At 40.7% G+C, this 22284-nt stretch overlaps 1 protein-coding gene across 1 annotated transcript; it reads left to right on the top strand.

Moving 5' to 3' along the window:
• The first annotated feature begins 1476 nt into the window (after positions 1-1476).
• On the top strand, positions 1477-20653 carry sft2d1 (SFT2 domain containing 1). The gene is made up of 8 exons (XM_072677616.1): positions 1477-1625; positions 3100-3186; positions 4629-4711; positions 10715-10796; positions 13078-13113; positions 13261-13319; positions 16709-16738; positions 19840-20653. Exons 1-8 carry the CDS (start codon positions 1560-1562, stop codon positions 19877-19879), a joined length of 483 nt encoding a protein of 160 aa, XP_072533717.1. The 5' UTR covers positions 1477-1559; the 3' UTR covers positions 19880-20653.
• The last annotated feature ends 1631 nt before the right edge of the window (positions 20654-22284 follow it).

Here is a 22284-nt window from a genome sequence, read left to right on the forward strand (position 1 = left end):
TACGTTTTGAGAGCATTGAGTGATGGGATGTATAATTATGACAACCCTTTTTATGGGAGGAAGGAATGTGATCGGGCGGCTGGGGCAGTTGGTTCAGTAACTTGATAAAAGAGACAGTAATGAAGCGTGGATCCAAGAATCAGGAGGTCAGGGGGCATTAAAGGGCCAGACAGACAGTCAGACAGACAAATTGATATTTGGCATAAACGGTTGTTTACTAATTCCGTTGCATGCGTACACAGAAAAGCATGATCCTTGTAGCATGCTGTTGCTGTGAGGTGGTAAAACAATTTCTGGTGTAGGTAGGGGGACAACTTTTATGCTTATTTATGCTTATTTTAGGATTTATCAAAAGGGACCCATGCTCCCAAAAGTGGGGTGAAATATGTGTTTATTCTCCATTATTATTTGCATATTCTTTATTCAGTGTCTACTCTGAATCTACCTGCTGCAGTCCAAGTGGGGCGTAAAGCTACGGAAAGCCAATCTCACTAAAATCTTCGGTCATGGCAAAGGACCATACGAACTGGTAGCAGAACTGAGTTATAGGGTCATTCCAGCCCACAGCCATTAGCTTTACGTCTACACTACACACGAGGAGGAGTGATTAATCGTACTGGTTAACAGACCAAGGCGATTATCCTAGTAGTAATACAGTCATTGGCGCAAGACTGAAAATCCGCAATTTACCGTAATATTATCCGTACAGGCGCATGCGAATTCAAAGCGCGGACAGCTTGAGCTTGGTGCTCTGAATGTCGGCTAAATAGTAAAAGCTCTTTTACCTTTACATCTTTTATACACTTCTCTAATCCATGTGCTCAGTTGCACTAAACCTAACTTACATTTGTTAACATATTTCTTGATGTAATTTTCAAATGTAATAAACTGGCATTGTTCTGTAACTTGTTCTGTAACCTACACCACACTCAATCTGCGCTAAATGTTGCAGAAGACTACAATATGCAAGTCTAAAATCTAATAAATGTAGCTACCTTTTTATTGTTAGTTGTGGGGGCATGTCCAGGAAGTTTTAGAAACGTTAAAGATCAATCATGTCCAGAAATAGCTAAACCTATGATCCCAATTTGGGCATCCATAGTTTGGCAAGTTTGACGAATCAGGAATTCCTCGTCAAACGCACGACTAAAGTATCTAGATAACTTTGATTGAAATACAGGCCCTTGTTTAGCCACCTTATATGAAATGATCATCAACGTTTCCCCCTGTGCTGCAGAGTCACTGCGGGCTGAATATGCAGCGATATTGGCGGACTCGGAGCAGCGGGTTTACTCCGTGTCTGGGATGCGTCCTGACGCTTGAACGAGGTATGTTTCCCTAACTAGCGACCTCGCTTGGTTCTGCATGATATTCAAGTCATGCGGATTCAACGGTCGTATATAGAAACGTTAGGACATGTTCTATAGATCAGGGAAAATCCCAAGGCGATCAGCTGTTCTGACGCGTCTCGGGCTTCCTGTGTTTTCACATTTTCTCCGTGAATGTTTGAGGAAGTGACAAAGTGAGAAAGTGAGATTTAACAGCGAACTAAACGAAACATGGACAAGCTTCGCCGTGTGTTGAGCGGTAGAGAAGATAATGAGGAGTTAGGGCTCACGGCGCAGGTATTGGCTAAATTTCCCGTTTTTGGACTGTTTATTGCCGTGTTGGCGAAGCTCACTGAAGTAACCAGCTAGCACCTAAACTAGTTTGTTTACTCGGCAGGCTGCCATTTACTTGAATTGCCAACGACCTTGCACGTCAGCCTGACGTTTAATGGCTTAATTTGTATTGGTTTTTATTTTGTTGTTTTTTTCGTATTCAGTCTCTAACCGGGCACTCATGCTCTCCTAGCCTGCTGCATTAGCTCAGAGCTAGGTTGCTGCAGTCCTGTTGAAGTCTGTCGCGCTGAGGAGAGCCAGCAAGATAACATTGGCTTTTCCTGCAGTTTTCTCGACCACAATATCTCTGTACGTCTGTAGAGATAAATATGTCATATTTGAAGTGTTTTTAAACACCCATTGTTAACTCCTATCGACGTTTGCTGTCAGACTACACTCAATAACACTTTATCATAAGACCATATTTTAACGTCTGGTTAAACGCAGCTAGGATGTTTAAGTGTCTGTCTTGCTGTTTTCTCCCCCCACTGACTGCTTGATACTAACCTGTATTTCTGCCACTAACATTACATGCCTTCAGAGGATGGATCCTAACAGGTAAGGTTATGGTCTCTAGATTAGTGTTGTGTAAAAGGCCTTTAGAAGAAAAATGAAAAAGTCTGCCTGGTTGAAAATGTGCTTTAGGAGGAAGTGAACTGCCTTTATTTTTAGTCAGTGTTTCGATTTTAGGAAAGTAGGCCACCTTCCATGGTAGGTTTATGGTTGGTAGATAGATTATTGGTAGAATGAGACTACCACTTTATAATTAATCCTGAAATACCTTCCAGAATCACAGTGAAAATGGGAAAACTAAAGAAGTAATTATAGATAATTATTAATCAATGAGGATAATTATTACACCTCTTTGTGTGTAGTTTATTGAGCCTAATGGCTGTGGGTAAGAATGACCCTGTGTGGTAACTCTGTTCTGCTACTAGGTCGTGTTGTCCCTTGTCATGGCCAAGGCCTTTGATAAGCAATCAGCACCACAGAGCTGTATTTTAAGTGAGCTTATAGGAGTATAAGTGCTGCAATGCACCTACAGGCTGTACATGATTATAGATCCATAGAATTATAGATTATAGAATTTCTGGGCATGTACTTGTGCTGTTTTTATGTGTGTGTAAATGCGTTTTATGCGTTTCTGCATCTACTTCCTTCAGCCTTCTTGATCTACTGAAAGTATTTTCTATTGGAAGTATTTTCTTCCTTGGATTTCTACTGGACCTCCGTTGTTGTGAAACAGGCTACATGCAAAGTGGAATAAATACATATTCTTTCTCTGCTTTGTGGGAAAGAAAGTCCCCCTGAGTTTAATGAGGAGTGTTCCATGATGTAGTTCGAGTCAGCAAGCTTCATACGGAGAGCAGGGCTCTTGGTTCATTGTGTTGTTGGGCACAGTTGGGCCATGTGATTTCCTCCCATTGTTTTTCCACAGGTACTGGATGCTTCCACGCTCAGTTACAGCACGCGGATCAAGTGGTTCGCCATATGTTTCGCTTCTGGGATTCTGTGCTCCATCCTTGTAAGTACACCAACATCTCCTTTCTCAACCTTTCTCCTCTTGGCCTTTTTCCTGGGTGCAGCAGAGGAGAGCACAATGAGTACAACACAACAGAAATTTGCCTTGCAGGGAAAGCAAAGGCCAGTGGTGAAATATCAAGGCCAGGGCTTAGAACCATAAAGAATTGGCATTTTGCTTGTTCTCAACTGTTCTGAGAAGAAACATTTGTTTTTAATTCCAAGTAGCCCTCAGCTTCACAAGAATGCAATCAGCAGCCTGTCTAACATGCTTGCATTAATAATGGTATTGTTTCACAAACACTGTGCAGCATCTCAAGAGCTGACTGTGATCAGCTGAAGGAGATGGTTATTGCTAGCATTTCCTGCCATTTTCATTGCAGTCACTACAGAACTCATGAATGAACCAAAATGAATGTATTGAACATTTTCTCATTCTGTTAAAGTGTATTTTAAGGTGATCTATGCAGGTCTGCTTGTTCTTGACCTACCTACTCTATTATAACATCCTAGCATGTACATAATACCACATACGTATAGTATAATGTATAATTCATATGTGTCACCCTCTGGTACATTATGTGAGGCCACAGCTGTTATGTCAATGAAGTCTTTTAGTTTTTTGTTGCATCCTTCAAAAACTGCCTAGAAATGTGTCCTTTCAGACCTTCTGTCACCCACAGTCCTTCACACCTGATTAAAAAAACATAAAAAAAAAAAAACGAACAAAAAAAAACAGCATAGTGAGTGGTGAGAGGCTGCAGTGGTGGGATTTGTGATGAAGTGTGAATTTTAATTTAGTAGGCAGTATGCGTTGATATGTACAGCATGCCCAGGCTGTCTCAAACATGCATGACTGAGGCCCAGTGTTGCTATTTTTTTATAACTTTTTATGCTGATTGTGTCATAGATCACCATATACTTGTAGATGGATTATTGTCTTGTAGATATACACAGACATTCAAAAAACAAAGAAAAACTGGACCAGCCAACAATACTTGCACTTTTTGAACACGCTTGCTTGTTCTGTGGTCTTCCATCACTCTACACCATCCCCCCCACACTTCTTCAGTGAACGGTTGTCTTTACTGTCAGTTGGTTTGTGGGTGTGCAGATAACAGAGAGCTGATAGTTCTCACTGTGTTAACCACCCTGCTGTGTGACATGACTGGTGCATGCAAAACTCTTCCCCCATTGCCTGGATGCCTGTATTAGTTTGCACACACTAAGCAGACCATGGAAGACACTTTTAAATGTGATTGTTGTTTATCTAAAAGAGGTTAAGGTTAAGGTTTTAGGTTCGAGATTAAGAGTTCTTTTAAATGCCCCCTGCTGGATTGTAGATTGTTTATAAAGAATATTGTTGGGAGACCACTAGGTGGCAGAATGCTGCCAGCTTGTTTTCTGTGTAAATAACTGCCATTGTTTTGTGATTGCTCCAAACAGGGCACTGCACTGCTCTTCCTGCCCAAAGGATTGCAGCTGTTTGCAGTATTCTACACATTAGGAAACGTCGCAGCTCTGGCTAGGTAAGGTGACATGAACAAGCTGTTCTGCATGGGCAGTGTGTTTTTTGCACTTCCCATCAGAATCCTTAGGCTTATATTCTCCCTGATAATTCTCTCTCACAAAAACCCCAATCAGGTATCTCTGCAACGGGATGGTGCTGCAGCAACAGAGGCTTCTGTTTAGCAACAGCTCTGCACAATAGCACCAATCACTGACACCAACATTTCAGTCTCACACATTTCACAATGCTCTTTGACTCATGAAGGCTGCGCTGGCATTTCCTGACTAAGGCTTTAATCATTAATACACAGTGTTTTTAAATGAGCAAACCTGCTTGCTTCTGTCTGTCTTTTTTCATGACAGACTGCTTTTTGACCACTTGCTATTGTTTCTGTTGCGTAAGTGTCCCAAACTATGCAAAGGTCTTCTCCATGGAAACACTGAGATTCCGCGCAGGTGACTGAGCAGTATGTGATCATTGCCCCTAATGACCTGCAGTCCCAGAGTAACCTGCTGAGAGTGTTCTTAGTGATCTGTGTGTGTGTTTTTCATGTAGTTTAGCAATGGCCATGTAATCTGAATCTGGTTGCATAAATAAAACAGCCTGGATTATTCTCCTAAAATCATGCGTTTTGGTTTCATAACTGTATCCTTAATAACTCCACAGGAAACAGAATCTAATGCTTTTTATTTTTTCCTCTTCAAGTCAGCCTTTGACCACAAACTTATGTAATGTGTGAAATTCATGAGGTGTGGATGTCCATTTTCACAAGAAAGCAGCAAATAAAATCAACTACCCACCCACTCGCGAGCAAACACACAAACAGAGCGAGTGTCCTCTTTGGACGTGTGAAAACAAAGACAGGGAGACTTAATCAAAGCATGTTCCCATGTGCTGTTGTTTTTGGGTTGCCATGTGATCCTGACTATTAGCTCTGTACACTCTTGATCAGACAGGTCTGTCTAGCTTTCTAAAGACGCTGCAGCATGAGACAGGGAGCCGCTAACTCGGATCATGCTGCAGCTCTAGTGTGTTTATTCTGTGACACTTTTATTTTTTTCCTCTGGCAAGGGCACCAACTTTGTTTGGGTGTCTGACTTCCCTTTGTGGTTTTCTCAGCAGCCGGAAGAGACAGCTTCAGGAATATTGGGTCAACTTTGTGTGACATCCACCCCCACCACCCCCCATTTAGCGCTTAAACCAGACACCGGCCTGATGAGGTTCATTAATGCAGTGCTAATCTCACTGCTCATCCATATTGTTTTTCTGGCCTCAGTGCTGAGAGGTCAGACACAACAAGTGCTACTGTTACTATTTTAAGCTGGTGTCCAAAAGATAGATTGAAATAATTGGGCGATCAAATAGGCTGAAGTTCTGTATTCTTAGTGGGGTCAGTTAACAAACCTAGTGCAAGAGAAAGCCCTGCAATATGGCAGAACCCAGTGGCCACTTAAAAAGAGCACAGTGTTCTTTAATACTTTAAGTTGAAGGGGAAACTGGTGGCTATGCTAACCAGGCCTTGATGACCGCAGCTTTTCTTGTGCTAAAAACTTCAACATCTTGTGCAAGTAATCTAAAGGCAGGGAGGAGAGCGGGTGTTTGTGCTAGGCTAAAGGCTAATAGCGCTTCTCCCCTACGCCCGCTCCCTCTAACTAGACTAACTCAGGTTACAGCCTACTATACATCAGAAGGGGAACTCAAAGGCACAAGAAAGCCTAACTTAGCTAACCACACACCACACAGAGAAGACAGCAAGACTATCCAGTAAGATTTGGCAATAATTACAAGAAAGAATCATGATGTTCTTGTTAAAGTGCAAACAAAGCTAAGCTATGCTATGTGGGTCATGTGAGCCATTGCAGAGAGGTAAAGCAAAAAAAGCCCAAAAACACTCAAACAATTCTTTTTCTCAAACCCACAATGAAAAGATCAACAAAGTGTGTTTCATTTTAAAGCAAATGTTTTAATAGGCATGTAAACTTACTATTTATACATCATTGGACAATTTAAAATACTTAGTAAATGCATTCCATGACAAATACACTGCTCAGCTAAAACGTTAGCACCACTGACCGGTGACGTGAAAAACAATGAATATCTTCATCTACAGTGGTACCTGTTGATGGGTGGCTATATTAGGCACCAAGTTCTAAACGGTGATGTGGAAAATGGGTAAAGCATAAGAATCTGAGACACTTTGACGAGGGCCAAACTGTGATGGCTAGATGACTGTGATGGTTTAGAACATCTCTGAAACATCAAGCAGGCCTTGTGGGTTCTTGTCTGGTATGCAGTGGTCAGTACCTTCAAAAAAAAAAAAAAAAAAAAAACGGTTAAATTGGCGACAGGGTCTTATGCACCTAAGGCTAAAGGAATGCGATCCATGGAGGCCCTACCTCACAACTTACAGGACTTATAGGGTCTGCTGCTAATGTCTTGGTGCCAGATCCTACAAGATGCCTTCAGAGGTCTAGTGAAGTCTGTGACACGAATGATCAGATCTGTTCTGTTGACACAAGGGGGGCAAGCGGGCAGGTAGTGGTAATGTTAGGGATGATTTGATGTATATCAAATAGAGATAATACATTTTAAGCCAAAAACTGTATCTTAAATCTATTATAAAATACTGTCAGGCATCAGGCAGTGTATTCATAACCGTTTGTTTCCTGTGATGTAGCTTTTGGAGACATTAAATGTTTCAGATAAGTTTCCTATCCCTACTCTTTCCCATCCCTCCCTTGTGACCAGTTAATGACGTGTCACATCACAATAAATGTGTCCATATAAAATCAAAATGATCAATGTTATCAAATGAGGTTTTCGCTCCTTATCTATTACAGTTTCCTATGGCTTGGGCTCTTGTTGCTTAACTTGCTTTATTTATTTGTATTTATTATGTGTATGTATATTTTTTACTTTTCAAACCAACAGAACCTGATGACCACAACAACACTTGCACAGAGTCTAGATGCCCTAGTTGGAAAGCAGGGCTCTTCTTTTGTGACAGTTCTTTCCAATCAGTTATGGAGGAACCAGGAAGAAGTGTAATTATTAACCATAATCTGAAGATTTGAAAAAGCCCCAAAAATCCCCTGGTACTCATTCGTACTGGGCCGTGCCCGTAGTCACCAGGCATGTTTACAGTGTCATACCGTTAGATAGGGAAGTGCTGCTTATTTTCTGTCGGTAAGCATGGCTGCGTAGTTGTCATGGTGCTCAACTGAAGCAAGGATGTGATGTGCTTTCAATTACTTTCGCCCTGCTGTTAAACACAGACCTTTCAGGACTGCACTGGTCTTTAAATGCTTTTAAAATTAATCATGGTAAACAGGAAGATGAAGCATATTTTTAAGCAAGGGGAAAGACGAGAAGGTTTATCTGAGGTTTATCTGCTGACACGACTAAGGCAGGTTTTACTGGCAAGGGAAAAACGGCATACAACAAGCACAGATGTCTGTCAAACCTGAACCTTTGTCAAAAGTGTGTGATGACTTGCATTAAACACTTTACTTAATCTATTAATAGTAACTTATGAACTGTCTATTAATAGTACCTTATGAAATGTATTTTCTGACAGCTTCACACACTGTTTGGGAGCATTTTTCACCCATTCTTCTTAACACATTTGCTCCAGTTTGTTCTAGTTGACTAGAATGACTCTGGTAGACTGCAGTTTTCAAAATACTGCTTTTTGTTGTTCAACCACTCCTGTGTTATTTGTGGCTTGTGGTTGTTGTCCCCCCCCCCCCCCCCCCCACCCCCCACCTTCCTGCTGACACTATTGCTGATGGGCAGTGGGCAGTGTTTGCTTTGCACAACACATTTTGAATTTTGGTGAAATGCTCCATTTCGTCTCATCTGACCAGAGAAAATTCAGGCAAACATCAGAACAGTTGTATGAGAGTAGCCTTGCAAGATGGTATACAGATTATCTCACTGTGTGCCTGGGTGGTATGGTGCCGGTTCCATTTTCTCACAGTTGATCCAACAGGGCTCACTGGGTTATCCAAATACTTGTTTTTCTGTTATTTTGCAGCCTTTTCTAATCTTGTGCATGACTGCAACAAGATTGTGCATGTTTAAGAGAGTTTTTAATCAGAAAAAGGTGATCAAGGTGATTTACTGATTCACAGGTAGGATAGGCAGAACTTCATTGATCTTAAGGGAGTTGCAGTAGAAGTAAATTATAGGTTAATAAATGTGAACTTGGACCGCTTGTTGCACAATGCCTATAAATACTTAATATTAATAAATAACAAACTGTATTTGTCTGTTAGTAATAACAAAATATCAGTAGTGATGAAGTAGTATTGGTATATATTTTTACATTACTTGGAGTAATACATTTTGAGGATCAGTCCTTTTAAAAATTAATTAATTAAAAGTATTATTTGTAATTCAGGCAAACTTGATGAACTCTACTTTTGCAAGGCATTGTAAACTGTTTAATTTAAAAATATAATAATATATTGAATGAATATACCACTGAATCATATAGAACCAAAATATTACCCACAATAGGTATGCATGTTTTATTAATTTGTTGCCTGCCTCAAGAGTTGATTGCTTTTCTAATTCTAGATATTATTCTGGACTGACTTTCTGGATTCATCTACTGCTTGGTTTGTCATTTTGGTCACATCTAACAGGCTTTGAAAAGATTATTTCCAGCCTATGGAATTGCTCAGTATTATCATCTCATTACAATGATTTTATATCTTCAGTCAAGTTGTTTTGTAACCGTGTTTCCAAGTATTGGAATTTTATTGCTATTTTAAGTCTCTAGTGATGTCTAAATGTTATGCTCCATTAACAGTAAAAGCCTGCTCAGGCTTATTGTGTCGCGTTAACTGTTACAGAAGCTTGCCATTTTAATTTTTGCCATTTCTTTCATGTGGCATTTCAGATGAGCAAATTGTTGGTGCAAGAAGGGCACACTGTACGTCATCTTGATCAGAGGGGTGGAGATGGCTCCTGGGGTCATGTGATCTAGGCGCCTGCTCTTCAGTGTGACGTGAATGATGTCACTGCTGTAATGGCCAGCTCATGCATTAGACCTTCTCTGATCTAATAAACGCCTCAGTTAGTCTGCTTGAGTAACACAGTTGGGAGATCCTCAGCCCTCCAGGGGCCGAACCTTTGCCCTTCTGCTTCAAATCAGCCCAGGAGAGAAAGAGAGAGGGAATTTGTTTGCGTCATTGTGATGCTTTCTTTAATCTGGTTTCTCTGATGTCTTATAGTTTCTGTGCTAATCAATCTTTTGTATTGAATTACGGCCTCTGATGTGGTCTTCAACCATTAGCCTACCAACGTCACCCTCTGTTAAACTCAAGCCCTAATGCATGACTGCACGACTGAAACAAAATCAGCATTGGCAGATAATGGTTTCATTCACATCAGTTCAATATTTGGAGCTGATACATATTTATGGGGGTGCGTTTAATAATTTGTGTCCCAGCTGAGCAGAGGTACTTAAGGTATTGCTTGGAATGCAAAATATCCATTAGTACTGGCCAAGAACGTTTGCCATGTCCTTGTTCAAAGCAGTGAAGCTCAATATGAGTGGAAGATCAAGTCGTTATATTGCTCCATAATGTGATTTGTTCTGCACTTTATAACGTATTGTATTTAGCTCTTATTGTGAGATGTGATGGTTAACCCTTACTGTGAGATGTTTAAGATGGTTAAGATTTCCATAATTATTTACATTTGTTGAAATAGGTGGCAACAGTTCTCACAGCACAGAGTAAAACTCTGTCCTTACTGTCCGTATAACAATAATTCCAATAAACAATGATAAAATTTATTATGGATCTAATATAATGAACAACATATAGTCCAGTTCATCTTTTAAGTTAAGCATCATATGTTATTTTAACTGTATTCTCATATTGTACTTCTCTTTGTAATTTGTTTTCATTTTCCAGGAACAGGTTCCGGTTCTGCTCGCCGTCCTGGCATTCCAAGAAAGTGAGAGATGGTTTTGTGTGTTTAAACCTTTTGCTGTCTCTGTTCCCTCCAGCACCTGTTTCCTGATGGGCCCGCTGAAACAACTACAGCGCATGTTCGAGCCGACCAGACTCATAGCCACCTGTGTTATGCTGGTAATGTTCGAGTCCCCTTCACTGTCTCTTTTTGGCATGTGTCTAGCAGCATTCCTGGGCAGCCACATCACTGTAGGGTTCAGGCTGCTTGCATTGCCCTTCATGTGTTGGATCAGGTGTTTTGTGAGTAGAGTAAATGCTGAAATGTTTAGTGCCTGTTAAGTCCTTTAGAATGCCAAACTGTATTTAACTTGGCATAGTTGAGCATGGAGAGTTCAGTACATAGAACCGACATCCTGTAAACCTCCAACACTGTTGTGCCTTCATTTAAATGCAGATCCTGCGAAAGAATGATGCCAGTCTCTAATGTAAGCATGTGAAGCGAGCGGTTAATCGGGCTAGGCTAAAAGTTAACCCCAGCCTAGCAGCATTCCAGATGTGGCCATTTAGCTAGCCATCCAAATGCATGGATAGCAGCGCGGGAATAATTACAAAAAAATGACAATGTTCTTGTTACAGTGCTAAAAACAAACTTATGACATATGCTAATGTTGTGGCTAGACATGTTGATTTTGTGTGAGCCAATGTGGTGCCTCACTGTAAACCAGCCAGTCAGAGCAGAGCTCATCAAATGATTTCCAAGCCCACTATAAAAGGAAAAAATGTCATGCAGAAATGGACATGCAGAAATGGACATGCAGAACCACATCTGGACATTTATCACCCCCAACAAAAATCCCATAGTCTCTCTGTAGACACCAGAGACACCGTTCAAAATACGAAATAAGAGTTCTGTGGCACCTTTAAGTCTAGTCTTGGTCTAAACTGTGTTATGAATCACCCTCAGAGATGGTTTAAGTCTAAGCATAACCTTAATTTGTCTCTGGGAAACGGGCTACAAATTCCTAGTTGGTTGAACATACAAAAATATTTGTTGCAGCTTAATTGGCATTCCTGTCATTTTGCAAAGTTGAAATCTACTGAGTGATAGAATGATTTATTGTATAATATTTATTTTACAACCTATAAATATCTTTATCTTTTGCTTTGTAGACATGTTAGTCTTTTTAATCTTCCAAAAATAATTTTTGAAATTACATGCAGCTTTCTGATTTCATCTAAAATACAGGTACTGATTGAGGAATAAGACGTACTTATGTCAGGACATGTTGCTACGTTCAACACAGCAGCATGTACAATAAACTATGCGAGAAGTCTTCTGAACAGTGTATAAAAATGATTAACAACTAAGCACAGGACAGTAAAAACTAGACCATATACTGGTTCGGATAAGCAATGACTGTTGTGCTTATATCATCATCAAAACACTGATGATTCTTGTTAGTCCTTGGCAGCATAACTGCAAGCACGATCAGACTGCAGACAATATGTACCAATTAAGTGTCAGTATTTAAAAAGTGAGTGAAGTTTAATGTTCTTATATGACCTACATATGAGTGCCATACGTAATACAGCAGATTGAGGAATAAGGCTGGGGTAATAGTACAGTCTCAGTCTGGTTGCCTGCAGGAAGAAACTGTTCATCAGTCTGGAGGTCTTGACCTGAATTCTCAGTAGGCTTCTTCCAGCTGTTTACAGATTCCCACACATAATTTAAAACCTAGGTTTACCATGCTATTAGAATCATTTATGTGTTTCTCAACTAAATTGGTTTTGTAGTTTTGAAACCATGTTTGGTTCCACACTTTGAAGCAGTACAGTAACTCAAGCTGCTTTGACCCCAAAGGACTAGTGGACTCAACCTCATTAAAGCCTTGGCTGTAACTGTAATGAGGCTGAGCTTAGGCTGCCCTTGTCTATCTACTCTTTAAGCATAATCACACACACATACACATACATACATACATACATACATACATACATGCTCAGCAGCCAGCAAGGCCTTGCAAAAGACTTCCTCAATCAAAGATCCAAATTCCAAAAAAAGAGTCCTTGGTGGTTCTGTGATGTGTTAATCCAGTGAAGGAGGCAAAGCTAAAATGATTGACACTTTTCCCTACTGTTGTTTATGCCATTCTGTTAACATTTTTGATATGTATATATTAAACACTGTACTAACATTCAGTAGTCATTTCTCAAATGCTGAATCAGACCACATAGGATTATCCCGGCTTCTCAAATCCCTGTCCCAAATGAAGAGCCATAGTTACTAAAGTGTCTTTTTTAATTGAGGCCAACTGTTTAACACTATGCACTATACTGTTCTTTAAACGATTACTGTTCAGCCAGTAATGGGTTAACATGCTCTTGCATGAAACGGGCTTACACATGATTGAAAGGAATGTTTTAATGTGTGTATGCGTGTCCCCTTTCTCCCCAGCTGTGCCTTGTCCTGACATTATGTTCAGTTTTTTGGGTAAGCAGCTTTTTATAATACGCTAGTTTAACAAGAGACTTGATTTAATAAGCCGTTTTTCCTAGAGTTGTTGCACTTATCAGTCTGGAATTGGCATTTGAAAACAAAAGCATTTGAAAAATTGTTTGTTTGCCTTTTTCCTCATAGTGGCATAAAAGGGTGCTGGCCATCATCTTCTGCATTTTACAGTTCTTGGCTATGACGTGGTAAGTTTTGTACTCTTTGTATACTTGGTATTGGTGTTTTCTTTTACATTGAACCAATTAGGTGGGAGGTTTACTGATGTAAAAGTGAATTGTCGCATGACATGACTGTGCAGGCACAACCATAAATGGTGTTATCTCAAGATAAACTCCAGCAACTTCAGTAATTATTCAATGAAGGACCTAACATGGGATATTAAGTTCCCACTGGTTCCCGGTCTGGATGACTGTGCTGCCTTACACAAATACAAGTCCTTGGGCAAAATTCCGAACACTACATTAGCCCACCTCTGTAATATGAGTAACCTTGTATGTTGCGCTGGATAAAAGTGTCAGCTTAATGCCATAAATGTAAATGTATTTGCAAAAGCAAACATGCTGCTTCTTTTGTTTAACTGAATAACTGTAGTACAGGCCAAACTGCTTTGCTTTAAACTGAGTTTAAACACTAAACACCAACACAAACATTTAGCATATGAAAAACATCCCACAAAATGCATTTTATAAAAGGAACTAATTCAAAAGAAAAAAAAAAATACTGTTAACATTACAATATACTGTAAAGAACTCTCAGTTTATTTCTATCTGCATCATATTTGTATCTGACTTTTCTAAAAGCCGCGAAGGCTTCTTATTTTTCACCCTGGACCTGAAGGATGTGTATAGCATGTGTGTGTGTCCGTGTGTGTGTCCGTGTGTGTGTCCGAGCCTGGACTTACTCTGCTAAATCCAGTTAGGGTGCAAAGTCATGGGATGCGGGCCACACACGTTCAGCCGTGTCGTGCCCAGCGGCCCTAAATCAACTTGGCAGTCGCTTGTCCTCCTCTCTGGACTATGGCCACCTGGAAGCTCCTGCAGCAAGCAGGGTCTGATTAGGCCTTAATTAAGCTGCAAGGTTTGCCATTAACCACATGCTGTTGTGTTCATTTAGCTGCTTCAAGTCCTAAGCAAATCGAGGAAAAGGAACTAAAATTACCAACATGTGTCCAAGTTGAGTGATGGAGTAAAAGAGCAAAGGGTTGAAATGCATTACTCTTTAGAACTAAGCTGGCTGTTTGAGCATACAGCAGGTTATATGTCCACAGTTACATGGGACAGCTTTCACAAATATTTCCAGTAGTAAATGAATTTAGCCTGTTCTAATGGATACTAGCTGTTACTGTTAACTAGCTATTATTTTCAGTATTTGTTTGTTTGTTTTTATCAGTTTTTCCCTATTGTTAAATTTGAGCTAACTGGGTGCATTTGCACATGCTCTGTGACTTTAACTATAGTGGTTTTTAGTTTAAATTGACCAGCCTGTATTGCTATAAAGTTCATAGAAGTTCATATGGTTTTGTCCTGCCCATGTATTGGTCATACTTGACTTAGTATGGTGTGTAGATCTGTGTTGGTATTCACAAAAATCTGGGAGGTAGATTTTATGTTTATGTTTGTCACTTTCTGACATAATCTGAATCCGGCAATTGGCTTGGAATAAAGTACTTCCACTGAAAGTTAAGTAAATTTATATAATTATAATTATATTATAGCATAATGGAGTTTAGAAGGGTTGACCGACAGCTGGAAGTGTCTGCATGTCCATATATATTTCCTATAGCTGCGACAGACCCTAACCCTAACCCTAGTCAGACAGAGAAGGAGTGGACGGAGGCAGATGGACGGTGTCCCCCAGCTCACTAAAGCAGCTAAGCATATGCGTTAGCCTGGAGAACAGAGCTAATCTGATCTCTTTAAGCGCATCTTGACCCTTTCTGTTGGCCTCAGGCACAGCACAGGTGTGCAGCACTCAGAATAGCAGTGAAGTGCTGGGGAATGAGACACAAATGGCTAACTTTATTTGCAGTTCTCAGCCTCTGTGTGTATGTGCGAGCGCAGGGCCTTCACACACGTCAGTAGGCCAGACTTTATTGGCCATATAATTGTCGTCATTTTCACTGACTCTGCGTTCTTGTTCCCCCTCTGTGACTCACCGAGCTTCATCAGGTTGGCAGCCGAGAACAGGCACTGTGGCAACCGCGCTCACTCACAGCAATACACACCTCGCACATGCTCAGAGACACACGGAGCCCCGTCGCAGTTAGTCAGTGCAGGATACGGGCTGCATGACTTCAGCCTTGTCATGCGTAACGGCAGGATTCCATACATGCCTGGATGGTGCAAGCTGTTAATACAGTATCTGTCTGACTTAGCTTCATTAAGATTCTTTATGAAAACATAATGGTAACTTTATAAGAGAATGGCAGTTAATGCAAGTAAAAATCATGAGATTTGATTTCAAGTCAATCATGAATTTTAAATGTGCAAAATGCAATCCATTTTGGATAGGGGTTAGGGTTAAATATCTCCATGACAAATATTTCATGTGTTTTAAGTTTCATTGCAAAAGGCTGCTGTGGTATCACACTAAAACTGTTAACTGATAAACTGCCGTTTAAACACATAAAAAATCTATACATCGCAAGCTCGCTTCTACCAACTTATTTCACAGTAAGTCCAGATAATAAAAACAGCATTTAATACAGTTTGGAACTAAACCATTATGTAGTTATATAGTATGTTTAATAATAATTAATTGCATGCAGCTTGTGTAAAAAGGTGATCTGTGACCATTTTAGTGATTTATCTTTTCATTTATTCTCAGCTGCTTGTGTTCCTTCATTCTCTGTGGTTCTGAAACACATGGAACTGAGAGACGTATCATTTTCACATATCTTATTTTAAATACACCATTAAGTAAACGAATAATATGATGTCTTCAGATATCCATATGGGCAAGTAGCCATGCCCATCCCTATTAAGTAATGAATTATTTAGGAAGACCTTTGTTCTATGGTACACGATATTGTCTTTGCACAATCAGGAATCTGGAAACTCTTAAAGAGTTTTAGATGAAGCTTTCACACAGTAAAACTGCCTGCCCTAGTATGTCCAGCATGTATGCTTATTATGTTTTCCATTAGCAGACATGAAGCCTAAGAATCTGACATCGATACTGTTTTGGGCTTTATACTGATTGATTGTGGAGTTATTTTAATTATTTTACCAAATTTAGTTGAAGGTGCATTGGGAGCAAAGTCTATTACATAAGTCTGTTACATTAACATTTTGCATTCATTTAGAAGCCATCATCTAACCCCAGTGTGTTGGCTTATCTGTGACGTTGTCATGGATTATTTGCCTCTAATACAGTTATTCCCCAAATGTCACTCCCACCTGTCAGTTTATTTGCAGCTTAACTTAGCTGCCTTTTATTACAAACAAAAAATGTGCACAAATGTATTGTTAGTAGTGGGCAACGTTTGAGTTATTGATGGTTATCCTTCTGTTTTGAATTGTGCAAAAATACATATTACAGCTGTCTGTGTTTGTTTTTCTTTCTTGTCTTTTAGGTACAGCATTTCATACATTCCTTTTGCTCGGTAAGCTAAATCAGTCACTGCATTTCTGTATCTATTTTCTTTTGTTGAGTTATTTTATAGTATAAACAAAGAATTCTTGATCATATATTTGGCATCATCAATCCAAAGAAATTGTTGTCCAGTTCAACCCACGTTTCACACATTATTAATGGGATGTGTCAGGGAAGTACGTTCTGTAAGCAGTTCCGCTTGGCTGATGAGATCAAATATCTGAAAACTATTCAAACCACCAGTGTGCCGAGTACAGAATGTCTCCAAATGGCAATGTGTAGGCTCTACTGTTTTTTTGAAAGAGGGTTGGTAGCTGAATGAAAACATGTTGTTATTTACCCACGGCTCCGTGGCTGTTGTCCTCCACCATATGGCACTAATCCTCTCCTGGAGCATGCCGGTCTCCCAGTGCCACGCAAATAGATGGTGGTGGTTGTTTTTTGTTTTTTTTTTTTGTTTGTTTTTTGTTTTGTTTTTTTCCCTCCTCTCCCCCTCCCCGCTTCCCACTTGAGCCCCACAAGGCTATTTTTGTTTAATTCTTTAATACAGAATGCAGAGAGCCACCCCTGCTTTTCTGGGAACACATCCAGCTGCGGGTGTCACCAGCTTCAGTGTTTGGGTGTTGGATGTTAGATTAGACAATGGGCTGCTGTTGATTAGACAATGAAGGATCTTGAATTGTTGTTAATGGAGGTTTTCTCACTAAAGATCTTTTGTTGTTGTTGTTATTAAATCTTTTAGGACCGCCACATGTGTTGAGGTGGATTTATACTGTTAATAATAAAGAATAAGGGTTTCTGTATGTTTGTATGAAAAACTTTAATTGGTAAGAAACCTTTTATGGTGTGGACCTCTCTTGAACTGATTATTTAAATAACTATTGACTGAAAGGTCAATTTGGAAGGCTCTTTTTTATTGTATCTGCAGCATTTCAAGCCATGCTCGCTCTGTGGCTGTTGTTTGTTTATTTATTTATTCATTTATTTATTTTTTCTGTAAAGAGCAGAAGCTTGTCCCCATCTGCAGCATTGTCTGCCGCCCCCCGCCCAGCCTGGGGCGCTTCAGTGTGTGGGCGCCTAATACAGCCTGACAGCCGTGGAGCCCCTGAACCCCACCCCACCCCCTCACCGCCTGCCATGCTCTTCGGGGAGCGCAGAGGCACGGTGGAGTGTTTTGAAAAAAAGAGGCTGCTTTGTCTCATAAACCCGTCCCACCTGCTGAATGTGTGTTTTATTTCATTTTTAAACTTTTTTTTTTTTCGTGGCTTGAGGGTTCAACAGTTGACATGGAATATAGATTAAAAAAACTTGGGGGGGGGGGGGGTTGGTATCTTTTTCAGACAGGTACTAAGCCTAGTGCTACACAGCATTTTGAATGAAACTTTCTATTGAACATTGTTCCAAAGTCCACAACTAGGCATACAATATAAGGCTAAACATATCCAGATTGCTCTGCAGAGATTGGGGGCAATGTTGCCTTGTTTTGTTGCTCCATAGAAGAATTAATTGTTCGTCTTACAGACAGAAATTTGAATGACGGCTGCTCCAAAGCGAGTAAGCAGCAGAAGGCGTAATGTTGTGATTTGTCAATTCATTCAATAATTATCAGTTCATTGATGACGGACAGTTTTAATTTGCAGCCTTGTTCGAGTTTCATGTTGTTTGATATAATCTCATCTTCATACTCTTTTGTGTGTTCTGCTGCTGTGTTTATTAGAAATGAGACACGCCCTTTCTAAAGCATGTATTGTTGTTTATCAAGAGGCCCAAAAGCCCCTCGGTTAAGACCCTTTTCGTTGGGTTGTGATTGGATTAGCGAGGACTCTGGGCTACGTCAGCGGTTGTTGTTTAGCCGATCCTGTGTTTTCGGACATGAAGCTATTTTCCTAATGAGGGTGATGCTCTGCTGAGGGTGACCCCTTCCTCCCACCCTCCGTGAAGTGGCAGCATCACTGCCTGCCCTGTGGAGGAGCCCCCACGATGATCCCTTACCGTATTTCACTCATCCCCTTAATGTGTATTAAGTCCGTAATGTGGTCTTCCCCCCCGCTTATTCAGCGCTTTACACGCATAGCTGTCCTCCACACTCTGCATCCAAGGGACTCGTTGCCCACATATTTCATCAGAACCACGCTGAGCTTAATCATCATTTATTCATTTTCCGGTTTTCAAAGCTAAGCACTGAACCGGTGGTCTAACTGTAGCGCCAAACGCTGAGAGGCTGGGGAGCGGATGTGTGCTTGACCTGCGGGGAGGGGTGGGTTGTTGGATGGGAGGCGTCTAGAGGTATGCAGGGGATGATGTCAGCTGGCCATTTCCCCATGAGCCCCTCCTCTCTTCCCTCTCCCCTCCCTCAGCTCACTTCTCCTCTCCTCATTTTAACCTTCACTGTTTTCACACCTCCTCCTTTCAGAATGCTGAGCAGCTGGAAAGTCTGCATAGCAACACATTTAGGAAGAGAGAGCGAGAGGGCGAGAGACATCTACACAAAGAGAGAAAAAGAGAGAGGGAGAGTGCGAGGAGAGAAAGGGAAAAGAAAAGAAAAGGGGCAGGGGTGGCTGTGAAAGTGGAGGCAAAGAAGGCTCTGTGACCTTGTTCTGCTGTTGCCGTGGTGACTGTGAGGGTTGCATCATCTCTCTGCCGCTGTACCTGGTGTGATGGGGCGGCGCAACGCTTTGAGCATGTGCCAGTTTTTGCCACCAAAACAGAATAAAATATGCAGTAGCTCCGCCCAGGCGCAACAAAGAAAAGAGCTGGTCCAAAACAACAACTGTGGATTTGGTGCTACAAAAACATTGTTGTTATTATAATGGGGGGTTTAAGTGGAGGAGCAAATCAAACATCAGGTTTTAATTTCCACCCAGTGCCAGATTTTGTGCTTATGCTTGTGATTATCCTTCTGGATTTATTTATCCCTGTTTTTGTTTTGTTTTGTTTTGGGGTTTTTTGCATGATGCTTTATTATATTTATAATTACTTAATATTGTTTTTCACATTTATTCTTATTATTATTATTATTACATTATATGTATATTTCTTTAAAAAACTGCAATGCATGTATTACAGCAAAACTATCAGTATTAAATTGTGCTCTGTTTTGTCTCCTTACAGGGATGCAGTTATAAAGTGTTTCACCACCTGTTTGAGCTAAAGCTGCTTTTCTCAGCACCTCCATGTGACGTCCACTCAAAATATGCAATATGCAAGCATATACATTGTCACTGTCCAATGAAAATATATGTATCTCCAAAATGGTGACTTTGCAGGAGTAGACAAAAATGTGCCTAACTTTAAATGATTGTTCATGGAAAATAAGAGTTTATTTAAAGCATTTCTAGTCATTTCTATTCATCCAGAATGTTTTAGCGTGTGTGCAGAGCAGCTACTGGGTTCAAATGATGGAGAGAGCTGAGAACAGACAAAAATGGAGATACAGGTTTGTCATTGGACAGCAGCAATTATATACATGTGTAAAATATTTTATTCTGAAGATTATTTTTCTTTTTATCAGCATTATTATTCTAGCATTAACCTAGTATACAGCCTCCTTGTTGAGACATTTCAGGTATTCTAATATAAAAAAACACTCAATGTAACATGTTGCTTTAATATGAAAATGACTAATTGTGTTTTTCCTTTAAGTTTGTCTTTTTTCTTATTTTACTGTGTGTGTAAGCTTTGGTGAATGAACAATGTGTGCCTTAAATGAATATGTATTTCAAAACAAAAACAGAGGAGGGGGGCAAGCATTTGGAATTCGTGCTAAAAGAGACTGCTGAGCTTGGTGCCTTATTTTGCTCTACTGATTTTTCCACTTGTGACCTTTTGTAAACTGAAAACATTAATGTCTCTTTTTGGTAACAGAATATTTGGACGGTTCAATACCGTACTGCATTCCACATAATAAACTCACTCCATCACCTTCCACCGTGGTGATGCTGGTCAGTCATTCATTCATTCGCTCCCCATCTGTTCAGTAATGCGTCGTTTAAGCTGAACGCAGCCTGCCAACTGTGTTTTCCGGTCTTTGTTCAGATCAGTGGTGTAGGAGAATGCGACAGACTGCCTGTGTGTCACGTATGACTGTATGATATGATGACAGCGTGGAGGCTGTCTGTCTTTGACTACATCACCTGCAGCTCAGTTTGCACAGCCCCCCATCCCCTGCACAAAGGAGATAAGCTGACATTCCCTCCTTGTGCCCCCCCCCCCCCCTTTTTTTTTCCCCCTCTTTCTCAGAATAATATTGAGGGCATTAAACATGCCACACACACACACACACACACACAGGTTTTTTTGCTTTGTACTGTTTCCCATATGTTTGGAGATGACATTGCTGTCTACCTCACCACTCTGTGATCTGAACGTGACCTAATAACCCAGTGTGTTGGGTTGGTTGTCTAACTGCTTAGGCTGGCAGTCTGCGAGTCCACAGCTGTGGTTGCTATGGTTACAACGGAGCACACTCTGTATTGAGCAACCCTCCTCCAACGGCGAGAGCAATTGTGCGCCTCCCTGATCACGTGCCTGCCATTATGCTGATGGGACAGTACATCCAACTGGTGGTGGAGCCTCTTCATCTATCTCAGCTTACCGTTTTGTTTGTTTGTTTTGTTTTATGGGGGTCAAGAAGCTTCACCTTGCGCTACGCCAACGCCGCACACAAAAAGTGGCATTTACAGGCGGCTGGTAAACCATCTCAAAGAACACATGGCACACTGTGCACATTGTGTGATCTGCATTTTACCGTTGCTCATTTTACATAATATACTGAACTGAACTGTAAACACTGGTTCCTTTGCTGCCGGAATAGCCTTAACTCTTCTGGATGTGGGAACATTGCTGTGAGCATTTGATTGCATTCAGCCACAAGAGCATGAGGGAGGTCTGGTACTGATAAGGGATAATGAAGTTGCACTGCTTTACAGCCCAATGCTGGGGACTTTTGGGACACACCCAACTTCTTGAAGTCCTATGGTGACGTGAACCAAGTATGTCATCAGAAGTAATAAACTAAGTGTGGCCTATATACACTATATGAACAACTCTGAAAGAAGTACAGCCTCCACACTAAGGGGTTAGCTTTAACAGTGTAGCAACTAATCATCCCATTGAAAACAATGAGAGAAGTCCCTCTCCCCAATATCAATTCTAAACAGGTTTTGTTTGGGTTTTGTAGCACAGACTAATAAATAATGTTCTACACATCCTAAAATACAGTAACAATACAGTTCTAGAGATTATAGTTTTCCATTAATGCAGATCCGACCCCCCCTGATACCACAGCCATTCTTGGTTCCAGAGAGCACCACTGGCCTCTCTCTTTGTGGTAGAGAAGGATATACCTCCCTGTCATGTATCACTCGTCTGTTAGTAGACATAACAGTTAACATTCCTTCACACTCCTTCAAGCGTGTTCGGCTTGTGTTAGCGATTGGCTGGCTTTATGTCCTAAAAGAAGGGCGTTAGCCTTCAGCCTCACTAAGGGTTGCAAGCTCGAATCCTAAGCTGTGTAGCTTTGTCATTAGCAGCCAGAGTCAGAGAGAGCACATTCGG

Source organism: Salminus brasiliensis, chromosome 4 (assembly GCF_030463535.1).
Source record: "Salminus brasiliensis chromosome 4, fSalBra1.hap2, whole genome shotgun sequence".
Taxonomy (NCBI): Eukaryota; Metazoa; Chordata; class Actinopteri; order Characiformes; family Bryconidae; genus Salminus; species Salminus brasiliensis.